Source organism: Erinaceus europaeus, chromosome 17 (assembly GCF_950295315.1).
Source record: "Erinaceus europaeus chromosome 17, mEriEur2.1, whole genome shotgun sequence".
NCBI classification, from domain to species: Eukaryota; Metazoa; Chordata; class Mammalia; order Eulipotyphla; family Erinaceidae; genus Erinaceus; species Erinaceus europaeus.
This window is the reverse complement of record NC_080178.1, coordinates 25,090,979-25,118,713: the sequence shown is the minus strand read 5'-3', so window position 1 is coordinate 25,118,713 and position 27,735 is coordinate 25,090,979. Positions and strand designations below refer to the sequence as shown.

Here is a 27,735-nt window from a genome sequence, read left to right as displayed (position 1 = left end):
AAATTGTTGAACAGGGGCTGGGTGGTGGCACATCTGGTTGAGTGCACACATTACAAATTGTTGAACAATCATGGATCTAAAGGCTGAAATAGTGCAGATGATGTGTTGGGGAGCCGTCAATTTTGTAAATAGCTAGTAGGCATATTTTAGTTATATTTCAAAGGGCCTGTAGCTATACTAGTTTGAGGTGGCAAGCAGCGATGCAGCCAGAAGAGCACATATGTTAACAGTGCTCGAGGACCCAGCTTCAGGCTCCCGGTTCTCACCTGCAGGGGAGTGTTTCATAAGCAGTGAAACAGAGCTGCAGGTGTCATTCCTTCTCTATTTCACTTCCCCATTCTGATTTCTTTCTTTCTCTCTCTCTCCTTCACCCAATAAATAAAAAAAATATTTTTTGGTTTTTTGGAATGGATTGCATTCATAGGGTATAAATTTTGAAATGTATAATCACATATATAGTAAAGAATTTCCTTCTCTGCCCAGGAACCCAGTTCCTATCCCACTCCGAGTTAGCTAGAATTGCAGTAGGAATTTCTCTATAGAGGTGTAAAGAATGGATATGGAAACACATGGGGGCCACTTAATCCCATATATGGAGTCTAAGACAGTTTGCAGATGACATCTCTCTTCACCTCAGGGAGTCAAGTTGCTTAGAGTATTGTTTTGCCCTACACATTTCCAGCAACAGCATCAGACCTCTCTAAACCCTTACTTGGGAAGAGATAAAGTGAAACAGTGCATTTATATTTATTTTTTTTAAAAAATGTGTTTAAAATTAGCTTGATATATCTTTCAGTTGAAAGAGTGAATTGGAAATGAAATCTTATAACTTGTAGAACAACAGCTCACAAGAGTGTATTTGACAAGTGAATGTACTCTTTTTTTAATTAGTGATTTAATAACAATTGGCAAGATTATGGGATAAAAGGGGTACAGTTCCACACAGTTCCCACCACCAGACTTCCACATCCCATCCCCTTCATTGGAAGCTTCCTTATTCTTTATCCCTTTGGTAGTATGGACCCAGGATCATTATGGTGTGCAGAAGGTGGAAGGTCTGGCTTCTGTAATTGCTTCCCTGTTGAACATGGGCTTTGGCAGGTTGATAGATACTTCCAGCTTGTTTCTATGTTTTCTTCTGGGGCCAGGGCTCTGGAGAGGTGGGGTTTCAGGACACATTAGTAAGGTTGTCTGTCTAGGTATAGCAGGTTGGCATCGGGGTAGCATTTGCAACTTGGTGGCTGAAAACATTAAGATATAAAACAGAACAAATTGTTTAATAATCAGGAACCTAAAGGTAAGAATATAACAGATGAATTTGGGGTCTTCATGTTAAGAAGCTATTCTCTTCCCTGATCCAGCTTTCTAGCCCTTTTTCCAGCCCTGACATCATCTCCCCGGAAACAGCTTGGGTCCACCTGCATATCAGATGTCAGGCTCAGGCAAAAACTAATAAAGTCATGGGCCATTTGGAATATACCTAAAATAGACCCACTAGCTAGTTCCAAAACAGACCCCAGATCTTCCTCTGCAATATTCCAGCCTTTATGTTCATGATTAACCAACAATTTGTTTGGCTTTATATGTTAACTCTTTTTCAGCCACCAGGTTCCAAATGCTAAGATGATGCCAACCAGACTTCCCTGGACAGACAACCCCACCAATGTGTCCTGGAGTTCTGCTTCCCCAGAGCCCTTCCCCACTGGGGAAAGAGAGAGACAGGCTGGGAGTATGGATCGACCAGTCAACGCCCATGTTCAGCAGGGAAGCAATTCAGAAGCCAGACCTTCCACCTTCTGCACCCTATAATGACCCTGGATCCATACTCCCAGAGGGTTAAAAAACAGGAAAGCTATCAGGGGAGGGGATGAGATATGGAGTTCTAGTGGTGGGAATTGTGTGGAGTTGTGCCCCTCTTACCCTATGGTTTTTGTCAGTGTTTCCTTTTTTATAAATAAAAATTAGAAGAAGAAGATGAAGAAGAAGAAGAAGAAGAAGAGAAGGAGGAGGAGGAGCTAGGAAGTCTATTTTAGGTATATTCCAAGTAGCCTGTGACTTCACTAATTTCTGCCTAAGCCCAACAGCTAACATGCAGGTGGGCTAAAAGTATTGTCTGAGAACACGGTGTGAGAATTGGGAATAGGTATAGAAAGCTGGATAAGGGCAGAGAGTAGCTTCCAAACATAGGAAGAATATATAAAGACTATTAACTTTAAACCCACTGATCTGACCTAGGGCCCAGGCCTATTCATATTCAGCACAGGAGTCTGTGCAACTTTTGCATCCCTGTCAGTCTGAGCTCGCATTCTGTGGCCATAGCTAGGAACATTCTAGGCTGCAGTCATTTCAAGACCAGTCTTCCTCGAGTGGCAGAGTATGTTGACCCAGCTTCCCTTTGGAGAGTGGGGCAGTTTCTACCATTGTTGTTCTTCATTGATGGCAAGGTCCTATAGAGACCCACAAGATGGCTTATGATGTTGTTCCTGATGAAGATGACCAGTGATGATGGAGAGAGGGATCTGGCAGAGGTCTAGTCTCTCAGGATTCCTGTCTAGAGCCCCAGATGACGGGTTGACCTGGTAACCACTCTTTTTAAGGACAACAGTTTAAAATTTCATTATATGATTGAACTATAAGGCAACTTTTTTTAATGAGATGTTGTATAAGTCACTTGTTGTTTCTGGGATACAGTTCTACCCCTCTACCAAGTACGTTATCACACTTCGCCTACCACCAAAGCACCATCACAGCTACTTCAGAGCATTGGGTACCGCACCTCCTTCCTTATCACGCCTTCCCTTTCCCACAGTGACCTCAGATCTGAAGACATAAGCTAAGAGATCCTATATGTTTCTCCCTGTCTTTTCCCTTGCTTTGTCTCTTAAATCTCACATTTGTCATTCTCCTTCTGACTTATCACTTAGATCCCCTCCAGGTTCATCCATGTTGTAGCCAAAGGCAAGATTTCATCCTAACAATGAGTAGTATTCTGTAATGTATTATGTCACAACTTCCTTATCCACTCACCTGTCCTTGGACACTTGGGTTATTTCCAAATGAGTACTACATTGGTACACATTTATGTTGATTTTTATATTTTGCTGCCATGAAAATTCTGTACATAAATAGTTATTCACCTCTGTATCTCATAATATGTTAAAAAAACACAGTTTTGTATAAGACAGAACAACTTATTGATATGTTCATGTAAGATAATATAATGTTGACTTAAATGATCGGGTATGTCATTCTTTTTTTTTTCCACCAAGGTTATCACTGGGGCTCGGTGCCAGCACTGTGAATCCACTGCTCCTAGTAGCTATTTTTCCCATTTTGTTGCCCTTATCACCCATGCTGGAGTTGTTATTGTTATAACCGTTGTTGCTATTGGATAGTGCAGAGAGAATCCAGAGAGGAGGGGAAGACAGAGCGGGGGAGAGAAAGATAGATACCTGCAGACCTGCTTCACCACTTGCAAAGCAACCCCCCTACAGGTGGGGAGCTGGGGACCGGGATCCTTACGCTGGTCCTTGCACTTTGTGCCATTGTGCCAGAAACCCACTGCACTACTGCCCAGCCCCCTCAGGTATGTCATTCTTTTCTGATAATTCTGTATAGCAATACCTCTTGGAGAGGGTTTTGAATTACAGATTTGACAACTCTAGACAGACGTGTAATTTGCTTAATAAAATCCCTGGCTTATAGTCCACTGTGATTGAAATTCCTAAAACAGATTCCCACACTTGGCTTGGGTCACTGATAAGTAAAGCAGTGTGATGGAAACACCCTGTGTGTTTTCTTCTTTATTCATAGCCATCTTCACCTTCTTACCCCTGGGCTAGCTATTTCTAACCACAAAATCATGTCTGCTAAGCCTTTGTCTTGGTAGTTTCATCAAGGTCAGTAGATAATTTCTGCTTCAAGCTTTATTTTCCTGTACAGCCCTACAGAATTCTGACCAGGGCTGCCTTCACCCTCACTTCAGGAAGCTGTTTTGTTTGTTTGTTTGTTTGTTCTTCCTGTTATATAATAGGAGAAATGACTGCTTGGATTTTTCAGTTGGGTCACATTGGACATGTCTCTGAGCAGTAATCACCTGTTGATTTATGTCTAGTCCCAGGTCCTACTGCATGCACCTCTCCTCCGTCTTGCTCCGCCTGGATGTCCATAGTATTTGACCTTGCAGGCTTTCTTTCCTTCCTTACCCCTCTTCTCTTCCTCTTCATTTTTCCCAAAGCATCTTCATGAGCACTGTGTTTTCCTAGCCTGAATTCCTCCAAACACCGATACCATAGCCTATTACTTGTTTTAACAATGGTTGGTTTTGTGACTGCCCAAAATATGCTCTAGGAAGTTGTTGAAGTAGTCCCAATAAGTAACATCAGGGCGTCGCTTTCTATGTTTTCATGAATTTTGGCTTTGGGACTTCCCAGTGACTTTGCAGCCTTTCTCCCTCCAATGACCAGTAACAGTTTCCTTGCTTCTTCTTGTTTCAAAGCTTCCATCTAGTTGCCCACTAGGTTTCTGGTTCCTGTCTGAATGGCGCTTCTGAGGTTAAAGAGCAGCAATGACAGATCTGTCCTTGGTCCAATGACTGTAAAAGACTTCCTGATTTCTGTCAGACCTGCCCAATTCTGGGAAAGCACTGATAGGCCAATCTCCCAGGAGCCTGCCATTAATTTGGATCTCAAAATGCAATTTCAGGGGATAGGCATTAGTGCACCAGGTTAAACACACGCTTTTCATGAGCAAGAATTTGAGTTCAAGACCCTCTCCCCCCACAACCCCCCCCCAGCACAGGAAGCCTCACAAATGATGAAGCTGTGCTACAGGTCTCTCACATACTCTCCCCCCTCTCCCTCCCTCCATCTCCCCTCTCTCCCCTTTCAATTCCTCTCTGTTTTAGCAAATATGATAAAGGCAAAAAGTGGGGGGGGGGGCGCAGGATGATTGATGGTTGATGGCTGCCAGGAACCATGGGTTCATTATGCAAGTACTAAGCCCCAGCGATAACCTTGTGACAATTAATAATAATAATAAATATGCAATCTCCCTGTGGGAAAAAGAAGGGTTTTCTTTGCTCAGTACCTGCTTGTTGTTTTCAGGGGCTCTTTTCTCTTTCAGAAATCCAATCATGGATACCTCTACTGTCTCAGTCTTCTTGTGCCTATGTTCTGCATGTGATGTTATCTTATGGCAACTTCCTGTTTGTCGTACAGTGACATGTGGGAACGTATTTTGAGGGGAGCAGACACCTAGCACATGTGTCAGAAGTTGCATTTTGCTTCTTAATCATGCTCGTGGGTAAATGGATGAGAAAATGGAATTCTTTGCAAGTCATGAAGAGTTCACTCCCTAGAGAACTTACTGACTCCAGGGAGCCAGTTATGCCTCTTTTTTATTTTAAGCTCTCTTTACCTTGTTTGGATTACTTGAAGGAAGAAGCGGTAGGGGCGGTCCTATAATTTATCACAGGGGAGGAGGTGATCTGATACCCAAGCCCATTGTTTTTCATTCATTTATTATCTTGTTGGCACCTAAGACTCTTTGACATGACTTGTGGTTGCATTGGACATGGTATTTCTGCACACCTCTCTCTCCCACAACAGAAGCTACAGGAGACAGATTCTGTATGTCTTATCCATGTCTGTATGTCTTGTATGGCTGGTGTAAGGACAGTCTCTAGAGTGCAAAGGGCAGCTCAATAAATATTTGTCATCTGGGTAAATAAATCTATCTGTCCTCCCCACTGTGGCTCCCTTCAACGAGGTACCAAGATTAAGTTGATCTCACCACCCAAGAGCTCACCACCACCAATGGAAGGAGCCAGTTCTTGGGTGGTGAGATCAACTTAATCTTGGTACCTCGTTGATTATCTCCAGTGGATTTTGGGGCAGAGGCAGGTAGGGTTATGGGAACAGATGTTGAATTTGCAGAAGGTTTGGATCTCAAGTCTTAATCCTGCTATTGATGTATTTGGAAAGGGGACTTCTGAACCTCAATTTCTTTATCTCTATAGGAGATATGGTAATTGATCACCCCAAATACATATATTTCACCATCCTTGGTTGAAAAACTGTGTTGTAAGTGTAGTTCAAGCTGTAAAAACTGCAAAGACAAAGGATTATAAATGTGGTCTTTTTTTCACCCTTGCTTCACATGAAACTGGATCCCTTGGCCTCTCTGTCAACTCTGTGACAACTAGAATCCCCTCAGGCTGCCCATTTGCTATGCTTGTCTTTGCAGAGTGAATGAAGGTGTAGATCTCACTCTAGCATTTTTTAAAATATTTATTTATTCCCTTTTGTTGCCTTTGTTTTATTGTTGTAGTTGTTGTTGTTATTGATGTCATCGTCATTGGATAGGACAGAGAGAAGTGGAGAGAGGAGGGGAAGACAGAGAGGGGGAGAGAAAGACAGACACCTGCAGACCACCTGCTTCACTGCCTGTGAAGCGACTCCCTTGCAGATGGGGAGCCAGGGGCTCCAACCGGGCTCCTTAACGCTGGTCCTTGTGCTTTGCGCCACCTGCACTTAACCCTCTGGGCTACCGCCTGACTCCCTCACTCTAGCATTTTTGTCACCCCAGATTCCCTAGTAGCTTTGATGGGGTCTATTGCCAGGTCCTAGGAAAGGCCTGTGCTCCCTTTTAGACCTGCCCCTGCCCATGCCCCACTGGTGAACATTCCAGCATCTTGTATCTGTGGGCTCAACACCAGGAGCTGTGCCATCGAGGGCTATTTAACCTTGTTTTTCTCTTCACAGGCGGCTGCTGAAGAGTGAGCTTGGATCATTCATCTCAGACTATTTCCAGGTAAACTATATAGGGCTGGGCCTCTGCCATTTTCCGTATGGGTAGATATGCCGAGTAGGATGGCCAGTACTGTGCTGTACCTGGGCATCCCTCCAAAGTCAGAAGTTACGTGTGCTCAGACCTTACAGAGTTCTGGGCACTGCAGTGCAATGTGCAGAAGAGCAAAGAGACCACCAGCAGGTGGTCCCTGCTGTCACAGAGATTATAGTCCCAGGCAGTGAGTCTCAGGCTTTTTGATGTCATGACCCCTTATGGATTCTCAGTAATCATCTGTGTCTCAGGAGGTGAGTCAGCAGGTAGAGAGCATGCCATCCACTCCAGAGGCCCTGGATTCCATTGCAAGCACCATACGAGAACACTGTAGACAGTGGCAAGGACAAAACGGGGTTAGATCCATGGATGGTGCAGTGGTGTTTTGGTGTCTTATTCTTTTCTAAAATTAGAGACTGAAAATTGGGCCAGGGTGGCAGCTCAGCCCAGCACCGCATTAAAAAAATAAATCTTGGTGCCAGACAGTGGTACAACCAGTTAAATACAGACAGTACCATGTGTAAGGACCCAGTTTGAACCCCTGCTCCCCACTTCTGTGGGGGGGCACTGCATAAGTGGTGAAGCAGGTCTGCAGGTGTCTATCTCTCTTCCTTTCTGTCTCCCCATTCCCTTTCAATTTCTCTCTGTCCTATCCAAAAAGAAAAGAAAAGAAAAGAAAGAAAAAAGAAAAAAAATGTCCTCCAGGAGCAGTGGATTTGTAGTGCTGGCATGGAGCCCCAGTGATAACCCTGGAGGCAAAAACTAAATAAACAAAATAAAATTTTAAAAAAGAGAAAAAATCTTGTGTGTGTGTGTGTGTGTGTGTGTTATATATTTATGTTATTCCTACCTGGGTTATCTCTGGGGCTCGGTACCTATATGAATCCACTCCCTCCTATGGCCATGTTCTCCTTTTTATTTATTGATTGATTGATTTCACAGGGCAAAGAGAGATTGAGAAGGGACAGGGAGATAGATAAGGAAAATGAAAGAGAGACCCCTACGGCACAGCTCATGAAGCTTCCCCCTGCAAGTGGGAACTGGTAGCTAGAACCCAGGTCCTTGCACCTAGTGTGCGCTTATCCAGGTGCACCACCACCCACTCCCAAATCTGTCAGTTCTTTGGGTCATCTCTATCTGGCTTCCCATTAAGCCTGAGAAACTATAAAATACACTTTAATTCATTTAAATAGAACCCTGTATTACATTAGTATAAATGACCCTGACAGGAAACATAAATATTTCAGAATTGAAAACAGCAAGAAGAGGTTTTATATGTGACAGTTTATGCAATAGGCTGTGCTGCAGTGTTTGTAGGTTTGCAAGTCATGGTACTGTGTGGCTTCATGGAAGGTAGCCAGATCCTCAGGTCTGCTTCCCATTCAGCCTGTTGTGATACCATATATATATATATATATATATCATGTAGCTGCTGGGGAATGCCACAGTATGCTCATAGTGATATTGGGGGGGAAAGCAAATAATATTTTAGTGTTGCTATGAACAACATTTTGATCAGGAGTCAGGTGGTAGTGCACCTGGTTAAGCACATATAGTACTAAGCATAAGGACCCAAACAAGGATCCAGATTCTTGCCCCCAGTGTTCCACCTGTAGGGAGGTGCTTCAGAAGCAGCAAAGGAGGTCTGCAGGTGTATCTCTTACTCAGTCTGTCTGTCTGTCTGTCTCACCCTCATCCCTCAGTTTCTCTCCATCCTGTCAAGTAAAAAGGAAAATAGCCACCAGGAGTAGTGGATTTGTAGTGCTCAGTGTTACCCTGGAGGCAAAAAAGAAAGAATGAAAGAAAAAGAGAGAAAGGAAGAAAGAAAGAAAGAATAGAAGGAAAGAAAGAAGGGAGGGTGGAAGGAAGGAAGGAAGAGAAAGAAAGAAAGAAAGAAAGAAAGAAAGAAAGAGAAAGAAAGAAAGGAAGAAATTCATTTTGAACATGTGGAAAAAGTCTGGGGAGGCCTTTAAGCAGAACCCAAGCCACATCCTCAGAACCATCCACCCTCATGGATGTCATCTAAATGGGTGTAATTATTTGTGCCTTTTGGCCAAGTTATTTCTTATCATTAAACCTTCTGGTTGTTCTGTTAAAGGGAGAATTGGATCAGCTGCTTTAATAACCCTTCTGCTTAAACACTGCTGTTATGGGGCTAATGAGTGCAAGGTTCCTTGTTTAACTTAGAGGCTGCCTCCTAACTCAGTGACATGAGCTGCTTCCCTGACTATAACCAAAAGCACATGGGAAGGGTCATGGGAGGTCTTGCAGGACAATGAGTAACTGGGTGACATTTGAGTAAAGTCAGAGTTCCCGCTTTTCACTAATTAGTGGAGTGATTTTGGACATGCTGCTTTGCCTCCTTGTGCCTTGGTTTCTCCACCTATAAAATAGAAACAAGTGGGCCAGGTGATAATGCACTAAGTTAAATGCATATAGTACGAAGCAAAAGGATAGGTGCAAGGATCCCGGTTTGAGCCCCTGGCTCCCCACATGCAGGGGAGTCGCTTCGCAAGCCGTGAAGCAGGTCTGCAGGTGTCTGTCTTTCTCTACTCCTCTCTGTCTTCCCCTCCTCTCTCCATTTCTCTCTATCCTATCTAACAAAAAAAAAAAAAAGGAAAAATATGGCTTCCAGGAGCAGTGGATTCATGGTGTAGACACTGAGCCCCAGCAATAGCCCTGGGGGCAAAAAAGAAATAAAAATATGACCTGTTTTTTAGGTAGGCCACTGTCTGGTTTATGTCAGATAATACATGTCAAAGCACTGAGGACATAGTGTGTATGTCAGGGCAGTGGGGCATCATGGGAGGAATGGTCCAGATAATGACCCTGACAGCTGGAGGACCAGACTTCAGTGTCCAGCACAGCTATGTGAACTTGAACAAATTGCTTTGTTCTAGTTCTCTGTGTTATAGTTACTTACTATGTAAAAATGGGGGCAAGTAGACCTGATATTATAGGGTTGCTATGAGGACCAAAGAAATTTGTGTTTTTCTATTTATTCATTTATTTATTGGATAGAGACAGAAAGAAATTGAGATGGAAGGGGGAGAAAGATGGAGAGAGAGAGACACCTGCAGCACTGCTCCATGACTCCTAAAGCTTCCCCATTGCAGGTGGGGGCCAGGGGCTTGAACTGGGATCCTTGTAATATTGTAACAAGGGCACTTTACCAGATGTGCCACCACCTGGACTCCCAAATTTCTATTTTAAGTGCTTAAAATAGTGACTCACACAGTAAGAATGTGCATTAAATCTATATGAATGTTTACTTGTTATTCTAAAGGGTAAGTCATCCATTTTCATGGGAAAGCAGCATAAAAATATATTCTCTGTGGGTTTCAGGATGATGTAATATTTTGTGTCCTAGGAGAACATACTTTCAAGACACTTAAAAGAGATTTTATGTTTTAAAAACAATACAGGCATCCTTTTATTATTATTTCTTTCCTCTCCAAGATTCAAGAAGCTTAAACTTTTATGTGCCCTTTAAATGAATGACAAATAGCAGAAACAGCCACTCTGTATCTGGGCAAAGCAAGGCCCAACAGAAGCCTGGATTTCTGTAGGTCAGAGGTGGCAGCTGCTGGGAGGAAAACTCCTGATGGAGAGAAACAAACAGAAAGATTCAGAAAGAGATAATTAGTCACAAATGTGAATCATTTCAGTTGCCCTAGAATCAAAGGTCACTCTTGTTGTCTCTCGTGGTTTTTTTTTTTTTTAAATCCTACTGCTGAGAAATGGTTTCTCAGTCAGTCCTGGAGAAACCAGCAGGCCCGCCTGCCTTCCTCACTGACATTTAAAATTCACAGGGTTTGGTGTGGTTTCAATCTGGTTTGAAATGTCAGCTGTCTTATCTTTTGGTATTGGGGGCCACCCCCAGGGTGAGTGGGGAAGGGCATTTGGGTGGGGACTTGTTTATCTGGGAGGCTCTGAGGTTTTGGGGGTTGCAGTAAATGCTGCTTACAAAGCATGCCAGCCCCTTAACAACTAATAACCACTTGGGTTTCTGTCTTGACTACAGTCAGGTTGGGTGAATATAGAGTCTCTTTCTGGGGATATAACATGGGAACTGATGTTCACAATTTTCATTCTGGATCTTTCCTTCTTTGAAGGGGCTAGCCTGGAAAGACTACTATCCTTAGGTACTATTTATTTAAATAGAAGGCTTAAGTCTCATGTGGGTGTAGGACCCCACCATTTTGTTCAGTTCTGTTTTTTTTTTTTGAGTTGTGATTGATTTCCCAGACCCCATAAGGAATAGAGACATCGCAAGTTCTCCATGAATTTTTTTGGGAGCAAGAGAGAAATTGTCCACCAAAGATAAATGGGATGTGAGTGTAGGTACTTGCAAATATACTAGTAACTCATCATATATATATATATATATATATATATATATATATATATATATAATTTTAGTGAGAGAGAGATACAGAGAGATAAACACAGGAAGACATGAGCACTGCTCAGTTCTGGTTTATGGTGGTGCCAGGGATTGAAACTTGGGCCTCGGAATCTCAGACATAAAAGTCTTTTGCATAACTATTATGCTATCACCCTACTCCTTTTTCCCCTCTTTATTTCCTCTAATGCTTCTGATTGTGCCTGGGAGAATCTTGACTAGTACCACTGGGTTCTTAACACTTTTGTAAGACTTGGAGATTTCCTTTCTTTAAGGAAGAGGAAAAAAACCAGCTTAGCAAACAGAACAAACAATGTCTTCAACCTGGACATTAACTAATTAGGAGTTTATAACAGTGTTTGCTTGCATTAAGCTGCAGTCTATTTCTGATTAGCCAAACTGTAGTTTCTCTTTTTAATATATGTGTTTACTTGTTCATTCTTTATTCATTTTTATGAGTGAGCAAACAAGAGATCCGAGTACTGCTTTTTAAATTAGTTTTTTGTTTATTTCTTTGTTTTTTTAATTTTTTGTCTTTATTTATTGGGTAAAGACAGCCAGAAATATAGAAGGAAGGGGGAGATAGAAAAGGACAGAGACAGAGAGACACCTGCATCCCTGCTTCACCACTTGCAAAGCTTCCCCCCTGCAGGTGGGGACTGAGGGACTTGAACCCAGGTCCTTGCATATGGTAACAGGTGCATCTCCACTTGGCTCTTAAATTATTTCTTGGTGATATAATAGTGATTTATAAGACAATATGACAGCATGGTGGGAGTGGGGAGGCAAAATAAAATGATAAGACAGCAGAGGTATAGTTCCATACTGCGTTCACCACCTGTTCTGTGCCCCCACCCACCAACCATAAGCATCAAAGTTCTCTCAAAGTCTTAAGAGATAGGTTGGCTACTTTTTTTTTTTTGTCTTTGCAAGTACATATGTTTCAGTTTTTGACACCCCATTTATGACCAGAATACTAGTCTAGCTTGTTGGTGCTAGTGATCAAACTGAAGCATCACATCTCTAAATTCTCCATTCTCTGTGCTAAGCTGCCCCCCCCGGCCCTTAAGTACACATTCTAAAACAGCAGACTGACTAGAGAAAAGTAGCACATAACGAATGATAGTGCAGAGACCTATGGCTATGGCAAAATGGTGAAGGTAGTTAAAAGAAACTCAGATTTGAAAATCCAGTCTTAGACACTGCTTGAAAATAAGCTGATCCCAAAGCTATGCCAAGAATTCTCCGTCTGAGATGGGAAATTCAGAAGGGAACTCTTTTTTTTTTTTTGTATTTATTTATTTATTCCCTGTTGTTGCCCTTGTTTTATTATTGTAGTTATTGATGTCTTTGTTGTTGGACAGGACAGAGAGAAATAGAGAGAGAAGGGGAAGACAGAGAGGGGGAGAGAAAGATACGACACCTGCAGACCTGCTCCACCACCTGTGAAGCGACTCCCCTGCAGGTGGGGAGCCTGGGGCTCGAACCAGGATCCTTACGCCGACCCTTGCGCTTTGCGCCACGTGCGCTTCACCTGCTGAGCTACCGACCGACTCCCGAGGGAACTCTATTAGAGACAAGCTTAGCTTTCCCGTTCGACTATCATACGTGGTTTCAAGAGGAAAAATCAGAAGGGGCCTTGGAAAGTACACTCCTCTAGGAGCCGGGTGATGGCCCACCCTGCTGAGCTCATACTTTACTATGCTCAAGGGCCTGGATTTAAGACACTGGTCTCCCCCACAGACAAGGAAGCTTGACAAGCAGTTCTGCAGTGTTGTCGGTGGTGTCTCCTTCCCCTCCCTTTATCTCTCCTCACCTTTCAATTTATCCCTGTCCTATCAAATGAAGAGGAGGAAAAAGGAGGGAAGAAAGAAGAAGAAAATGGCTGCCAGAATTAAAGATTCTTCCTGCGAGCACAGAGCCCTAGCTATAACCCTGGTGGAAAAGAAGAGAAGAGAAGAGAAGAGAAGAGGAGAGGAGAGGAGAGGAGAGGAGAGGAGAGGAGAGGAGAGGAGAGGAGAGGAGAGGAGAGGAGAGAAGAGAGAAAAAAAAGAAAGATGGAAGGGAAGGGAGAGAGAGAGAGAGAGAATGAGAAGGGGAACTTCTTCTATAGCAAGATGGTGGGAGGAAGGCTAGGTACCAAATGAGGAATAGAGCCCAGGGGATTCCTCTGACCCTGGATTGTTTTGCCTCTAGGGTTATCGCTGGGGCTCTGTGCCTGCTATATGAACCCACTGCTCCTGGAGGCTATTTTCCCCCTTTTTGTGGTCCTTATTGTTTATTGTCATTGTTGTTATTGTTATTATTGCTGTTGTTGTTGGATAGGACAGAGAGAAATGGAGAGAGGGGGAGAGAAAGACAGAGACCTGCAGACCTCCCCCCTACAGGTGGGGAGCCTGGGGCTCAAGCCGGGATCCTTACGCTGGTCCCCCCCCCCCCACCTCCAGACCCTGGACTTTTTTACATGGAGGACCAGACAGCCACGTTACGCCATCTTTGCTCAGCCACAAATTCATGTCTGTTTCTTCCTGGGAACCCCAAACCAGAGACACTCACCAGTTGTCTAGTCAGTTTCCTGACTTTGCTTTTGAAAGCAAACCTTCTCATTTTGCAGCTTTAAAGAAAAACTTGCCAAAAGAACATCTTCTGTGAGGAGTAATGAAAATGACCTCAGTTGAGGACTGGGAGAAAGCGGGTGGAAAGTAGAGCTTATCTCGTGTCTGCACAGAGCAGACAACCCATTAGAGCTGCAGAAGCACAGATAGATTTCCATAATACACTGGCCAGGAAAATCTTTGACATTTCCAGTATTGATTTTTTTCTTCTTCCTCTGTTTTAAATTGTGCCCAGAAGGAAAATTAGACTTTCCAAGAGGAACGCTATATCCTTGCTACAGCTCTGAGGAATAATTGGTTCCTTGTAACTTTGGGAACTGATGCTACGCATTTTTCTGTTACCTAATTAGATATTTGGGTAGTTCAGGACAAGAGTGGAAAGGAAGACCATGTAAGTTGTACATTCTGGTGTTTGCTGGATGCATTAAGAATTCATCCCCCCCCCCACTACCACCCACCCCAAGCTCAAAAAGGTAAAATCTTTTTCTGTGGAATAGAATTTTGCATGATACAAAAGCCACAGTTCATGCAGTCAGTGGCTCTGAACGAGGGCCTCGGTAAAGGAGAAATTGGCCACCACAGTTGTAAATAGGTCATGGATAGCTTAATAGTGTTGGGTATGAACAGTTCTATCTTCTTATAATCTGCAAAAGCCCAGGAGACCAGTTTCCCTTGAACTCATCATTATCAGTAAAGAATTATTAAGAACTCATGGCACATGGCAGAGATCAGGAGGAGACCCATGGAAGGATCCTGGCCACTGTGGGGCTTGAAACTGAAGTCAGTACAGGAATGCAGAGGCATCCACAGAGGTGACACTCACAGTGAAGTGTTGTTAACTGGGGACCTGAATGGTAGAGACATAAAAACAGGCTCAGGTTCACAATACTCTGTCAGCTGCAAAGAAGAGACTTAGATGAATCCATAGAATGCTGGATGGAGAGATGATAAAGAACAGGGGAGAGGGGCCGGGCAGTGGCGCACCAGGTTAAGCGCACACACCACAGTGTACAAGGACACAGGGGAGAGGGGCCGGGCAGTGGTGCACCAGGTTAAGCGCACACACTACAATGTACAAGGACACAGGTTCAATCTCCAGGTTCCCACCTGCAAGGGGAGAGTTTCATGAGTAGTGAAGCAGCGTTGCAGGTGTCTCTCTGTCTCTTTCCCTTTCTATCTCCCCCCTTCCCATTTCTCTCTGTCTCTATCCAATAATAAATAAAAAAATAAATTAAAAAATAAAATAAAGGGAGTCGGGCGGTAGCATAGCGAGTTAAGCGCAGATGGCGCAAAGCGCAAGGACCAGCGTAAGGATCCTGGTTCGAGCCCCTGGTTCCCACCTGCAGGGGAGTCGCTTCACAAGTGTTGAAGCAGGTCTGCAGGTGTTTATCTTTCTATCTCCCTCTCTGTCTTCCCTTCCTCACTCCACTTCTCTCTTTCCTATCCAACAATGACATCATCAACAACAATAATAACTACTACAATAAAACAACAAGGGCAACAAAAGGGAATAAATATTTAAATAAATAAACAAAATAAATATTAAAAAAGAGTTTTTAAGAAGAACAGGGGAGAATTTCTTTATATATACATATTCTTTTTATTTTTTTATTTTTATTTATTTTTAAATATTTATTTTATTTATTCCCTTTTGTTGCCCTTGTTGTTTTACTGTTATAGTTATTATTGTTGTTGTCGTTGTTGGATAGGACAGAGAGAAATGGAGAGAGGAGGGGAAGACAGAGAGGAGGAGAGAAAGATAGACACCTGCAGACCTACTTCACCGCTTGTGAAGCGACTCCCCTGCACGTGGGGAGCCGGGGTTTGAACCGGGATCCTTATGCCGGTCCTTGTGCTTTGCGCCACCTGCGCTTAACCTGCTGCCCTACAGCCCGACTCCCATTCTTTTTATTTTTTTTGGATGGAGACAGAAAAAGATTGAGAGGGAAGGAGAGAGAAAGAGGGACATCTGGAATACTGTTTCATTGCTCATAAAGCTTTCTCCCTGCTGATTGGGACCAGGGGCTTGAACTTGGGTCCTTGCGCATTGTAACATAGACACTCTATGAAGTGTACCACCATTCCACCATTGCTTATACTTTCCAGAGCTAGACTCAATTGGGTGGGGGGGGAATACTTCAACTCTACTGTGATTCCCCAAATGAAAAAAAAAGAGATAATGAGATGAATAGAGGGGGTTAAGGGTTGGTCCACAGATGCTATACTTAGAAGGTCAGATTGAGGCCAACATACATTGGGGCTATGAACCAATTGGGTTGGGCTCTGCTAAGGAGACCAGAAAAGAGAGGATAGTGTTTACAGGTGAGAAGGTTGTTAGAGGTTTTATCTTTGTGTTGGTCAGTACTTGGAAAGAAAGCACTGCACAAACCAGAAACTTCCTTCTGACCCTTGGAAGGGAAAGGACCAGGTGGCATTGATCTGGGGCTATGCCAGAAGGGCCCTTGGATATTTCAGGCTACCCGCCAGCCAGCCAGCCATTCCCCCCTCAGCAGTTTTGCTATACTTAATCTCCACAATTACTTGGATTTTATGCAATTGTTTGAGTATTTTTATTGTACTATTTCCACATTTTATGGAGACGAGTGGGGAAAAAATAATGAGTCCTGAAATAGATAACCATAGGTCTTAATATAATTGAGCTGAAGATAAAAGTCAATAGGCATGCTGAAATGGCAAATCTTTAGCCTCATCGGATTTAGGTGATTGCACATTCAATTGTTTAAAAGAGAAGCATGGAGGTACAAAATGCTGAGAATATATCACCCGGAGATGAGCTCTGAAGATGAGGTGTAATTAGAGATTTTACAATCCTCTTCAGCTCTGCAAGAACAGAACTCCTTCTTATATCATGTAAGTGTCTTGTTCTGCACGACTACATGTTTTCAGGAAGCCATTATCTATGAAATAGGCGATTTTCTCTAGATGGGGTAAGGAATGGTAGGAGTCAGACAGGTTTCAGACACCAATGCAGGGGGAGAAGTAGAGGGAGGCATTCAAAATCTGGTGTCAGATATTTGGAGATTTGCAGCAGTTTTGTGGTCATAAGACCAATTTGGAAGGGCTGAAAAATATTTGTTCCATGTGGAAAGCAACAACACACCTTCCTCTGAGGCTGCTTACGAGCTCCAAGAAGTAATGATAATAGCTGACACTTTCACGCATTTTATACCATTCAATTCTTTCAAACTGTTGGTTCTTAGTGTGGGTCCCAAGTCAGGAACTTCAACATGAGCATCGTCTGGGAACATGTTAGATAAGCAAATTCTCTGATCCCACTATGGAATTAGCTGGGCCCAAAGCTGGAGGTGAGGGCAGGGCACAGCACCCTATATTTAAGCAGGTTCTGCTTAATTCTGATGCTCAGTTCTGAGAGTCTCTAGTCTTAACATTTTTTTCCTGTGCTAAGTCATTATTTCTCCCTTAAGTAACGAGGAAGTCTCTGTCACTACCCTGTTGCAGATGCAGCAAAAACTCCAAGAAGGAAGATTATCTGAGATGATACAGCTAGTCAAAAGGAGGCAGAGATCACACCCAGGCCACCTGCTTAGCAAAGAAAAAAATCTCTTGGATTAAACTTGGAATGTTAGAAGTCCCCTAAGACACCCCCTGGGAGTCCCCAGGAGGAGAAAGTTCAGGGTTTGATTGTTTTATTTATTATAAATTGTTTTAGCACCCAGCAAAACAGACATGGACTATTTCCTGCTTCCTTGTAAAATTACTTCGCAAGGGACTGAGCGATGCAGGAGCAAATTTTCCCTAGCGGTGGAGTAGTGCTGCAGATGTCTCTCTGTCTTTGTCTCTCTATTTCTCTGTGATTTTATTACAAAAAGAAATAAAAAGGGAAAAAATGGGGGGAAAAAACCCCTTGGTTTACTTTTTTAATGACCATGGTAGCGGTGCTAACAGAAAAATGGAAAATAATAATTTCTAGCAGGTTTCTCATCTCTGGCCCCCACCTGGGGATTTCTCTCATGTCTCATCACACCACACACACCCCCCTGTTGGTTTATTAGGAACTTTCTGAGCCTGGGGGGGGGGGGGAGTTGTGTTCACAAGGCTTTTTTGTTGCTTATCTAGGAAGGCCTCCAAGTTCACAGGAAATGTAGACATCCTTAGAAATGATGACTGCTCTTTCAAAGGCACAGAGGGAAGAAGGAAAACAAAAAAACGAAGGTGATCTGTGATTTCTATCACCAGATGCCAATGACAGGAACTTGGGCAGGCACAATTTTCTCAGCCACTCATCTGTTGTTGGACACCTGGGTTGCTTCCAGGTTTTGGCTATTATGAAATTGTGCTATTATGAACATAGATATACACAAATCTTTTTGGATGGGAATGTTGGATTCCTTAGGATATATCCCCAGGAGAGGAATTATAGGGTCATAGAGTAGATCCACTTCTAGGCTTCTGAGAGTTCTCCAGACTGTTCTCCACAGGGGTTGGACCAATTGACATTCCCACCAGCAGTGCAGGAGGGTTCCTTTGACCCCACAACCTCTCCAGCATTTGTTGCTGTTCTCTTTTCTGATATATGACAGCCTCGCAGGATGAAGTGGCATCTCATTGTTATCTTTATTTGCATTTCTCTGACAATCAATGACTTGGGCTGATCTTGTCTTGTTCTTCCTTCTCTTTTCCCTTTTTCATCCCTTCTCGTCCTCCTCCCCCCACACACACCCCAATCAGGGAGAGCGAATCAATTTCACTCTTCTTTGCACCCACTGTTGCTACCCACAGTGGATAGGAGACACCCCACCACTCCACCAAGAGATTGTAACCTCCATGCTCTTGGATGACTATGAGGGTAAAGGATTGGTCAGGAGGCTAGCAGGGTCACATTTCAGGAGGTGGGGGACACCAGCTAGAGCTGTTAGAAGGCACCATGAGGCAGCTGGGGCTCCACACACCCAGTATATGTTCTGCTGCCCTCATCAGACTTCACTTACTAAATAGATTCCAAAGAAAAAGAACACTAAACCCCATCTTTAAGATACTTAAGTCCACATGGCATTTAGGAATATGAGATACTTTGGAGCTTGAGAATCTGTGTGACTCCATTCTTCCAAGAGAGAAAACTATGGACTGGTTTTGGATCTAGGTGGTATAAGGAGCAAAGTCAACCAGCTAAGGTTGGAAGCTGGAAGATTTCACCTATGGTCAAGAGGACTGAGTGTGAAATAGCAGGGCACAGATCCATTGCAGATGGTTGCTGATTCGTTTGAGAAAGGGGCTATGGGCAAGGATAACCCTAACAATCTTTGTCCACTAGCATATGCTGAATAAAAGAGGGAGATGCTACATCTAGGCTCAGTGTATTCAACTGCTTAATAAGAACAAAAGCTACAAAGCTGAGGGATATAAGAATTTTCAAGATGCATTTGAAAGGTGCTTTAGATTTCTGGAGGACGTGTTCACCTAGACATTCTTGGAGCTGCATGTGACCAGCTGATTTTGGCCACAGATCCAGGGAAAGCGTGGAAGGACAGATGCTCCTTGAGACCCCTTCTGACCCTAGGTTTTTGTTACTCTTATTTTGGTCCAAGCTGCAGAAATTCTATGCTTTATGTCATGAGAATTCAGAAAAAAAGAATGTTTTCTTTTCCATTGCTCTGTAATACACAAATAACTTCTTTTCTTTGAAAATATCTTTTTCCCCTTCCCAAATATCTTCTTGATGAGGGAAAGTAGAAATGGCAAGAAAGGGACCCTAAGCCATATTTTTAAAGCTTATACTTAAGATAATGATAAAGGAATCATTATCAAATAAAATGTCATCAGGTTTGGGAACCGTATACTATTTTCTTCCTCAGTTAGGATTTCACCTTAATTATCTGCTCTTTTCACAATTCTCTGTAATTTTTCCCCCTCTAATAGAGTTTGCGTACTCCCACAGATGTCACTCAGGCTTTGATGTGGGGCTCCATCTTCCATCCTGAAACTAAAGGGTGACCAATTATTTTTTCAAAGTTAAATCATCTCCTGTGAATTTAATAGGATCTATAAAACTTAGCCTATCTGTGTTAGTCACAGAAATGTGATAGTGCTTTAATAAAATATTTTAATATACTTGATGTAGACTCAGACACTATGTCTCTTTTTCTCTGACACCTTTTGTACAAATAGTTGGGCTAAGACAGAAACTGTTATTCCTACCTACTACTACTAGTTACTAAGGACATGAAATACTTAGTATGTGTATGTATTTATATTGAATAATTTTTACAAGAACTTCATAATGTGGCTAACATTATGTCTTTTTACAGGCAAATCATTCAAAATTCAGGGTAGTAAAGTCCATGGCCCCACAGCTAGAATATAACCAAGCTGGCCCTTGAACTCTTGATGCTCAAATTCTTTACAGTTGGCCGTGCATACTTTTGTCATCCTTGTAAGAGGGGTCTAGGACTTATAGAGGCCAATACTAAGAAATGTGTTGTTTGTTTGATTTTATAAGATACATATCACCTTTGGTCAAAGCCCGTTAATCTGCACCTTTGATAATGGTTGGGGCTCAGTGCCTGCGCCATGAATCCATGGCTCCTAGCAGCCATTTTTTTTCCATTGTTGTTGTTGTTGTTGTTATTGTTGCTGTTGTTGTTGGATAGGACAGAGAGAAATTGAGAGAGGAGAGGAAGACAGAAGGGGGAGAGAGAAATAGACACCTGCAGACCTGCTTCACTATAAAATATTCTTCCTGGAAAGTAAGGGTAATAGCACCAACATGATGGGATTATTGGGAGGGTTGGAATTAAGTGGCACAAAGAATCTAAACCCTCTGATATCCAGCAGGTCCATGAAGGGCAGCATGTTATTCAGCATCATTTCTGTATAATGTTCATGAGAAAACAAAAGCCATGGTTCTTGAATAAAAGACATTGCCTGAAGTTTTACTTTAGTTCTGTATGTCACTGGATTTGAAGTTGCAGTTTGCAAGGACCTGTTGACCCAAATAATCAACTACAGAACACACAACAGTTATTAGATGCAATTGCAAAAGTCTTACTTAAAAAAATTTATTTATTTATTTGATAGGGACAGAGATAAATCAAGAGGAAAGGGGAAGGAAGATAGACAGGAACACTGACAGAGAAATACCTGCCACACCACTTCACTGCTCATGAAGCATTCCCCCCTGCAGGTGGGGACTTGAACCCAGACCTTTGCACACTGTAATGTGTAGGCTTAACCAGGTGTGCCACCAGCTGGTCGCTTAACTATCTTTCTTTTAAAAATCTATTCATTTTACACAGTTTTCCATTGCCTTGCTACTGTTTCATGAGTGTAGAGTTAGGGCTTAAAGCTCATTGGGTAGGTATCTACCATTGTCCTCCCATTCAGCCAAACTTGTGGCTGGCTGGCTCTTCCCTGGTTGGAGGGATGGGGATGGCGGTTAGGTTTGGTTCTTGTCCTGCTCTTTTTCTGTTTGAACTCTCTTCCTATCTTCTCCTGATGTCCCAATCTACTGAGAGCACCACAGGCTCCAGGAGCTTATAGCTATGCCCTAGCACACAGTCTCCCGGAACTCTGTGGGCTCACCCCTTGGAAGCGGAGAGGGTTTATCATGCCATGAAGTAGCCCAACTCTTGTGTTCTTTGTTCTCTCTTGGCAGAACCAACTTCTTGCAAAAGGACTGTTGTTTGTGGAGGAGAAGATTAAGCTGTGTGAAGGCAAGTACAAGGCAGCCCTGGCAGAGTGGGGCCCTGGTGACTCAGTCTTTGATGTTTGGATAGCTGAAATGCTTCTGTCCAAAAGTGTCAGGCTCCAAGTGAGTGATTCACCCCTGCTGGGTGTTTCTTCTCCGGCTAGGTGGCAGCACTGTGGTTTGAGTCAGCCGTCATTGTCATTGGCAGTGCAAGTCAGAGCTGAGTGTTGAGAAATGACGTGGAGTTGGGGTGGTCTACTTTGAAGGGATAAATTATGCTTCAGCTCCTGCCATGTTCTTTCTTCTGGCCTGGCCTAAGTCATTTCCTGTAGGCCATCTTGATAACTCCAGAGGTCATACATGACAGCTGACCAACTGGGGGATGTTAGGCTAAGCAGGCACCCGCAAATAAGATATGATTTGATAGGCAACAGGAAATTCCCTGACCGTAAATGATTTTAATGCTGACAAGATTTAATGACTTAATTGGCAAGACAGACACTGAATGAAGGTGGGAGGTAAGACTGGGGCATAACCTCCCTCATGTCTTCATAAAGAGCTACCTTCAGACCAAGGAGGGGCCTGATTGTAGCTTACTACTCCCTAGGTGACTTTTGGCAAGTTTCTAGATTCTCTAAACCTTGGTTTTTATCATTTTGAAAATGACAGAAATGAAACCTCTGGGTTATCTGCCAGGGTCACTTAAGATGAAAACCAGTTAAATAGTTAATAGACAAAAATAATGCAGCAGAGCTGAGGCATAGGGAGCATAAGGTATGTTATGAAGGTGATTGCCTAGTAAAGATAAGAAAAAGAAACATGGTCTCTGGCCACATTGCTCATCAGTTATTTGACATGCCCCCCCCCAAAGATGGGGGGAAACCAGCTTTATGAAAAAGCTATTAAGCAGAATTTGAGATTTAAGAATGCTTAAAAGAGGTAGCGGGGGAGGGGTGTGGGGGGAGAATAGCATAATGGTTTTTCAAGAACAAGACTCTCATGTCTAAGGCTCCAAGATTGCTGGTTCAATGCCTGGATCTACCACAAACTAGTAGAGTTCAGCAGTTCTCTGGTAAAAAAAAAAAAAAAATCAATTAATTAATTAACTAATTAAAAATAAAAATGTTTGGATTGTATTCAACATAGATGCATTCAGAATGGAAACTTGGGAGCAGAACTAGATGGGTCAAGGTTACTCATGAGTCTACTACTCCACCCCAAATTCTCTGCTCCTGGTGTGTGGGTGTCAGGGTCCTTTCTGATCAGTGAAGAGGCCCGGGGGCATCTTCATATTTTTATCCAGACAGTCTCCACTACTACAAGTGTTACAACTCGGAAAGATTTTGTGTGGGCGAAAGGATTCTCTCACTATAAATATAGCATGCAAACAACTGACACACTCCGCTTGGTTGCTAAACACATGTAACTCCCTCGGTCCATTTGCTCGTAGAGGTGGCTGCCTGTGGCTGAAGGAAGGACGGGGTCAGCTTAGGTCCCTGTAGGTCCCTGTGTTGCTTGTTAGTGCCGTGATGCTATTTAGTCACCTTTTTACTGATCTAGTGGCCTTGTCTTACCAGGAGTTCCTTGTGTCTGTTCTGTATGCCACAGGTCATCTAAACTCACCTTAGCACATTAGAGGACATAAGAAAGCTTCCATGAAAACACCTCTAAACACCTCTCATTTTTGGGATATGAGTTCTTGACTTGTGGGCTGTTTCTGGAGATGAAGTCACCTCTTTCCTTTAACTCTTTCTTCCCCAGGGCTAGCCTGTTTTGTTAGTCTGTGCCTGTCTGATATTCTTCTCTGAACACTTTCCAAAACCTTCTTTACTCTCTGAAGTTCGCAGCCAGCAATTAGATTCAGACAGGTTCCCAGGAGGCACCTGATGGCTGATGGGTAGAAGGCTTAGGTCATTTGCCAGTGAATTCTCCATCTTGGCAGTGTAGGGGTTTGAGTTGGTACCAATACACTGACTTACAGAATTCCCAGCTCCCAGCTCCTTGTCTTTCTAGTGGGAAAGCTGGGAATTCTGTAAGTCAGTGTGTTGGTACCAACTCATACCCTTTCACTCCCACTTACCAGCCCTAGCTTCTGCAAGGAAAAAAAAAAAAAATCTATATACTTGATGCTTACCACTCATTCACTTAAACGTGTCTACAGATTAGCTTATTAGTGTGTCTGGCCCTGGACTAAGTGATAAAAATGAGATGGTGAACAGAACAGACAGGGCCTACACTCCTGAAGTGTGGTTAACATTTTTATGAGCTACAATGGAGGGTTCTGTGGGTTTGAAATCCCCCCACCCACCCACTGCACCCACCCCAGAGCCTTTCACTCTGACCTTTCCAAATCTGCCATCCTCTGGCCGAGCTAGCTCCTAGCGGTGCCTTTGTTCTGCTCTCTTTCCCAGACACTGTCCTTCCTGCCCATTAAGTTAATGGACGGGAGATGCTAAATGAATTTTTCAAGATGTGTTCCATGGAAGTGGCAATGGTTTTGCCAGACGCATCTCTGGGTGTCTAATCTTGGCTGACCCAGTTTCTCTGCCTCTGATGAGCACAGACAGTACCCAATCAGCTCTGCTATCTAGGTCATTAAACAGCCACCACCCTGCAGGCTCCTCTGTGCCAGTGCTGGCGCAGAGTTCCTCACACAGCTTTCCAGTGGTGCTGGGTGACCTGTGTACATCCATCCTGTGGGTGGTACTTGGCCACCGCTAAGGCTGTCTGACCCTGAGGATGGGAGAGGAGACTATATCAGGGGGAGGGACAGTATCAGGAAGCAGTCTCTAGGTTTTGTAAGTGACCTCTTCAGAGAATGCTGCCTTCCTGCTTACTACAAAGTGACAGTACCCAGCCGTCTTTCCATCCCTCTCCGCTGACAACTCAAACCCAGAATAAGAAGTCAGTGTGTTAGTGATTGACGAATCACCACACTCCTTTTAAAATTTTATTTATTTATTTATTTTGCCTCCGGGATTATTGCTAGGGCTCCGTGCCTGCACTAGGAATCCACTGCTCCTGGAGGCCATTTTCCCCCCTTTTGTTGCCCTTGTTTTTTTTTTCCTTTATCATTGTTACGGTTATAATTATTGTTATTGATGCCGTTGCTGTTGGATAGGACAGAGAGAAATGAAGAAAGGAGGGGAAGACAGAGAGGGGGAGAGAAAGATAGACACCTGCAGACCTGCTTTACCACTTGTGAAGTGACCCCCCCCCCTGCAGGTGGGGAGCCGGGGGCTCAAACCAGGATCCATACACCAGTCCTTGTGCTTGGCACCATGTGCGCTTAACCCACTGTGCTACCGCCCAACCCTATTTATTTATTTATTTTTTATTTATAAAATGGCAACACTGTCAAGACCATAAGATAAGAGGGGTACAATTCCCACCACCAGAACTCCATATCCCATCCCCTCCCCTCTGATAGCTTTCCTATTCTTTAACCCTCTGGGAATATGAAACCTGGGTCATTAATGGGGAATCACCACACTCATGTATACGATCTTTCCAGATTGCTTTAGTCAAGAGCATGAGTTCTAGATTCCCAGTTCTGCCTTCTAGTTGTGTGACCTTGAGCTAGATACTTGGCCTCATGGAGTCTGTAGGATGGCATACTAGCAGCTGTTCATGAGATAGCGAACAGATAAGTAGACTAGATCACGAGCGATAATGTAACCATTCTCTCAATGCCAGCTATTATTACATGATTTTTAAGTTTCTCTGAATGGGTGGATAGCAGGCACATTTGCACAGTTCTCTCTTTCTTTTTCTTTTCTTAATTAACTAATTGGGTAGAATAGAGAGAAATTGAGGGGGGTGGGGAGACAGAGATAGAGACAGCAAGATACCTGCAGCCTTGCTTTACCACTTTTAAAGCTTCCCTCCTGCAGGTAGAGACCAGGAGCTTAAACTCAGGTCCTTGCGCATGTGCACATGTGCACTGAACTGAGTATGCCACCACCCCCACCCTCTTTTCATAGAGATAGAAAAGGCAGACAGTGAGTGAATGGGACTATAACACTGAAGCTTCCCTTAATGCGGTGAGTGAGATTGGGCTCAAACCCCAGTCACACACATGACAAAGCAGTACACTATCCAAGTGAGCTATTTCACTGACCCTTGTTTGTATTCGCCTTTACTATAATAACGAACTATAATATAGTGTATACTATAATGACTAACTCTATCTGCTAGAATAACTAACGTGTATAGCTCAGACATAGGAAATGAGCTCCCAGCCCTTCACCATACCCACCCCACCCCACCCCACCCCACCCTCAGCCCACATAGGACTGTCTTCTGGCTCCTCCTGCAAGTAATGAGTTCTTTTCTCTCTTTCTCCCCTCCCACCTTCTCGTCCTTGTGTAGGTGAAAATCGCATTGAGGTTCTGGCTGAAGTCTGGGACCACTTCTTCACTGAGACTCTCCCCACCCTGCAGGCAATATTTTATCCAGTTCAGGTCAGTCTCACTGGGGAATGCCCTCCTTCCAGCCTGGCCTCAGCCTTCTGTCTTGTTTGCTGGTCTCAATAACCCAGGCTGTGACTGGAGTGGGGTTGGGGGGCGGGAGTAGCCAGGAGATTGGGCAATAAGAGTTGGCAAAAATCCTGGAGATCTTTGAAGGGCTCTCTTGCTTCTATATTTAACCTTCAGCCCTCAAGAGAGGGAAAGGGCCTGCTTGCCTAGCAGTTTGTCAGCTCTTGTCACTATGTTGGTTTTGAATATGTTGGTTTTGACTATGTTGGTTTATACATTTTGAGTGGTTTGTTTTTTACTTTTCAGAAATAGAGAAGATGGGTAAGATGAGAGAAAGGCTCTTTCCCCCCCTTTCCCTTTCTTCTCTCCCTCCTCCCATTTTCTTTTTCCAATTAATTTTTAAGCAAGTTTTTCCTAAATGGTGGGAAAGGACTAATGTTACTCGCTCTCTATGAGGGATTGATCCCTGCAGATAAGAAGCCACGTGGTATAGATAGAGCTACTGGACTGGGCAAAAGCATTTACCTTCTCTGAGCAGGGTGCCACTTTCTCTCCAGCAGAATAATGAATGCAGAGGGAAGCCAAGCCGCATGTCTTTGCTGGTCTTATTCCATGAACTCACTTCATCCTCCCACGTGTGTTGATTCCCCCCTACCCTCCTGCAGAGGCTAATTGCAAGACTCTCTCACACACTTAAACTGTTATGTGCTCTTGTGAGTACTGACCCACTCCCTACACTAGGCTTTGTTTCAGTACAGGCAGGCATGGGACACAGTAATATAAAAATTACATCGTACCAGAGGAGGAGCCCACCATGCTTTGTTTACTGTCAGTGGTGTTCTAAAGAAATTTAGAATTCTTCCCACCTCAGGGGGAAAGCTTTACGAGTGGTGAAGCAGTGCTGCAAGTGTCTCTCTGTCTCTCTCCCTCTCTGCATTCCCCTTCCCTCTCAGTTTCTGACTGTCTCTATCCAATAAATAAATAAATATAATTAAAAAGAAAACAGAAATTTAGAATTCTTTTACATTTATATCACAACTTTTTTTTAATCAGTAGGTCATATCTGCGGAGTCCATCAACCATTCCAGACCTACCCCTTGACTGTCCCCCAGCACTTCCAGTGAAAGACTGGAATTGTGCCTTCTCCTGTGCCCATCCTCAGCCCCATTTTGAATCCCAGGAGAGGGCTGACAATGTAGACACTTCTATCCTTATGACCACAGGCTTCACCCTTCCCTGCAGAGTCACTCCTTGGGCAGCAGTACATCCTCTAAGAAGACAGACCTGTTACACTATTAGCGCTTAGGGTCTAGGTGTTAGGGTTAAGGCATTAAACAAAGAAAAGACAGGCCCAAGACCCAACAGGTAGGGTTAGAAAATAAAAATAGACTTAGAAAATAAAAATACAAGATGCCGAGTTTAATTTGATTTTCAGGTGAGCAACAAACAGTACAATATTTGGGACATATATTGTCTTTCGTTTCTTTGTTTATTCCTGTTTTCATTGTTGTTGTTGTTTTTGTCATGAGGGTTTTCACTGGGGCTTTGCACCTGCAGGATTCCACTATTCCCAATGGACTGTATGGTTTTTTCGAGGGTAAGGAAAAGAGAAGGAGAGACACCAAAACACTATTCCACTGCTTGCAGAGCTTCCTTTTCACATTATGCTCATGTGGTGGCTAAGATTTGAACCTGGGTCCTTGTGTGGGGGAGAATTTGTGTTCTACA

The 27,735-nt window shown here is 43.4% G+C and overlaps 1 protein-coding gene across 3 annotated transcripts in view; it reads left to right on the top strand.

The window, feature by feature from the left end:
* PRR5L (proline rich 5 like) overlaps window positions 1–27,735 on the top strand; it is a 97,678-nt gene that overhangs the window by 52,584 nt on the left and 17,359 nt on the right. For all 3 annotated transcript variants that reach the window (XM_060176589.1, XM_060176588.1, XM_060176590.1), the window contains 3 exons: window positions 6,765–6,813; window positions 21,497–21,554; window positions 25,901–25,992. In XM_060176589.1, the coding sequence (XP_060032572.1) occupies window positions 6,765–6,813; window positions 21,497–21,554; window positions 25,901–25,992 (199 nt within the window). The remainder of the gene's footprint in view (window positions 1–6,764; window positions 6,814–21,496; window positions 21,555–25,900; window positions 25,993–27,735) is intronic.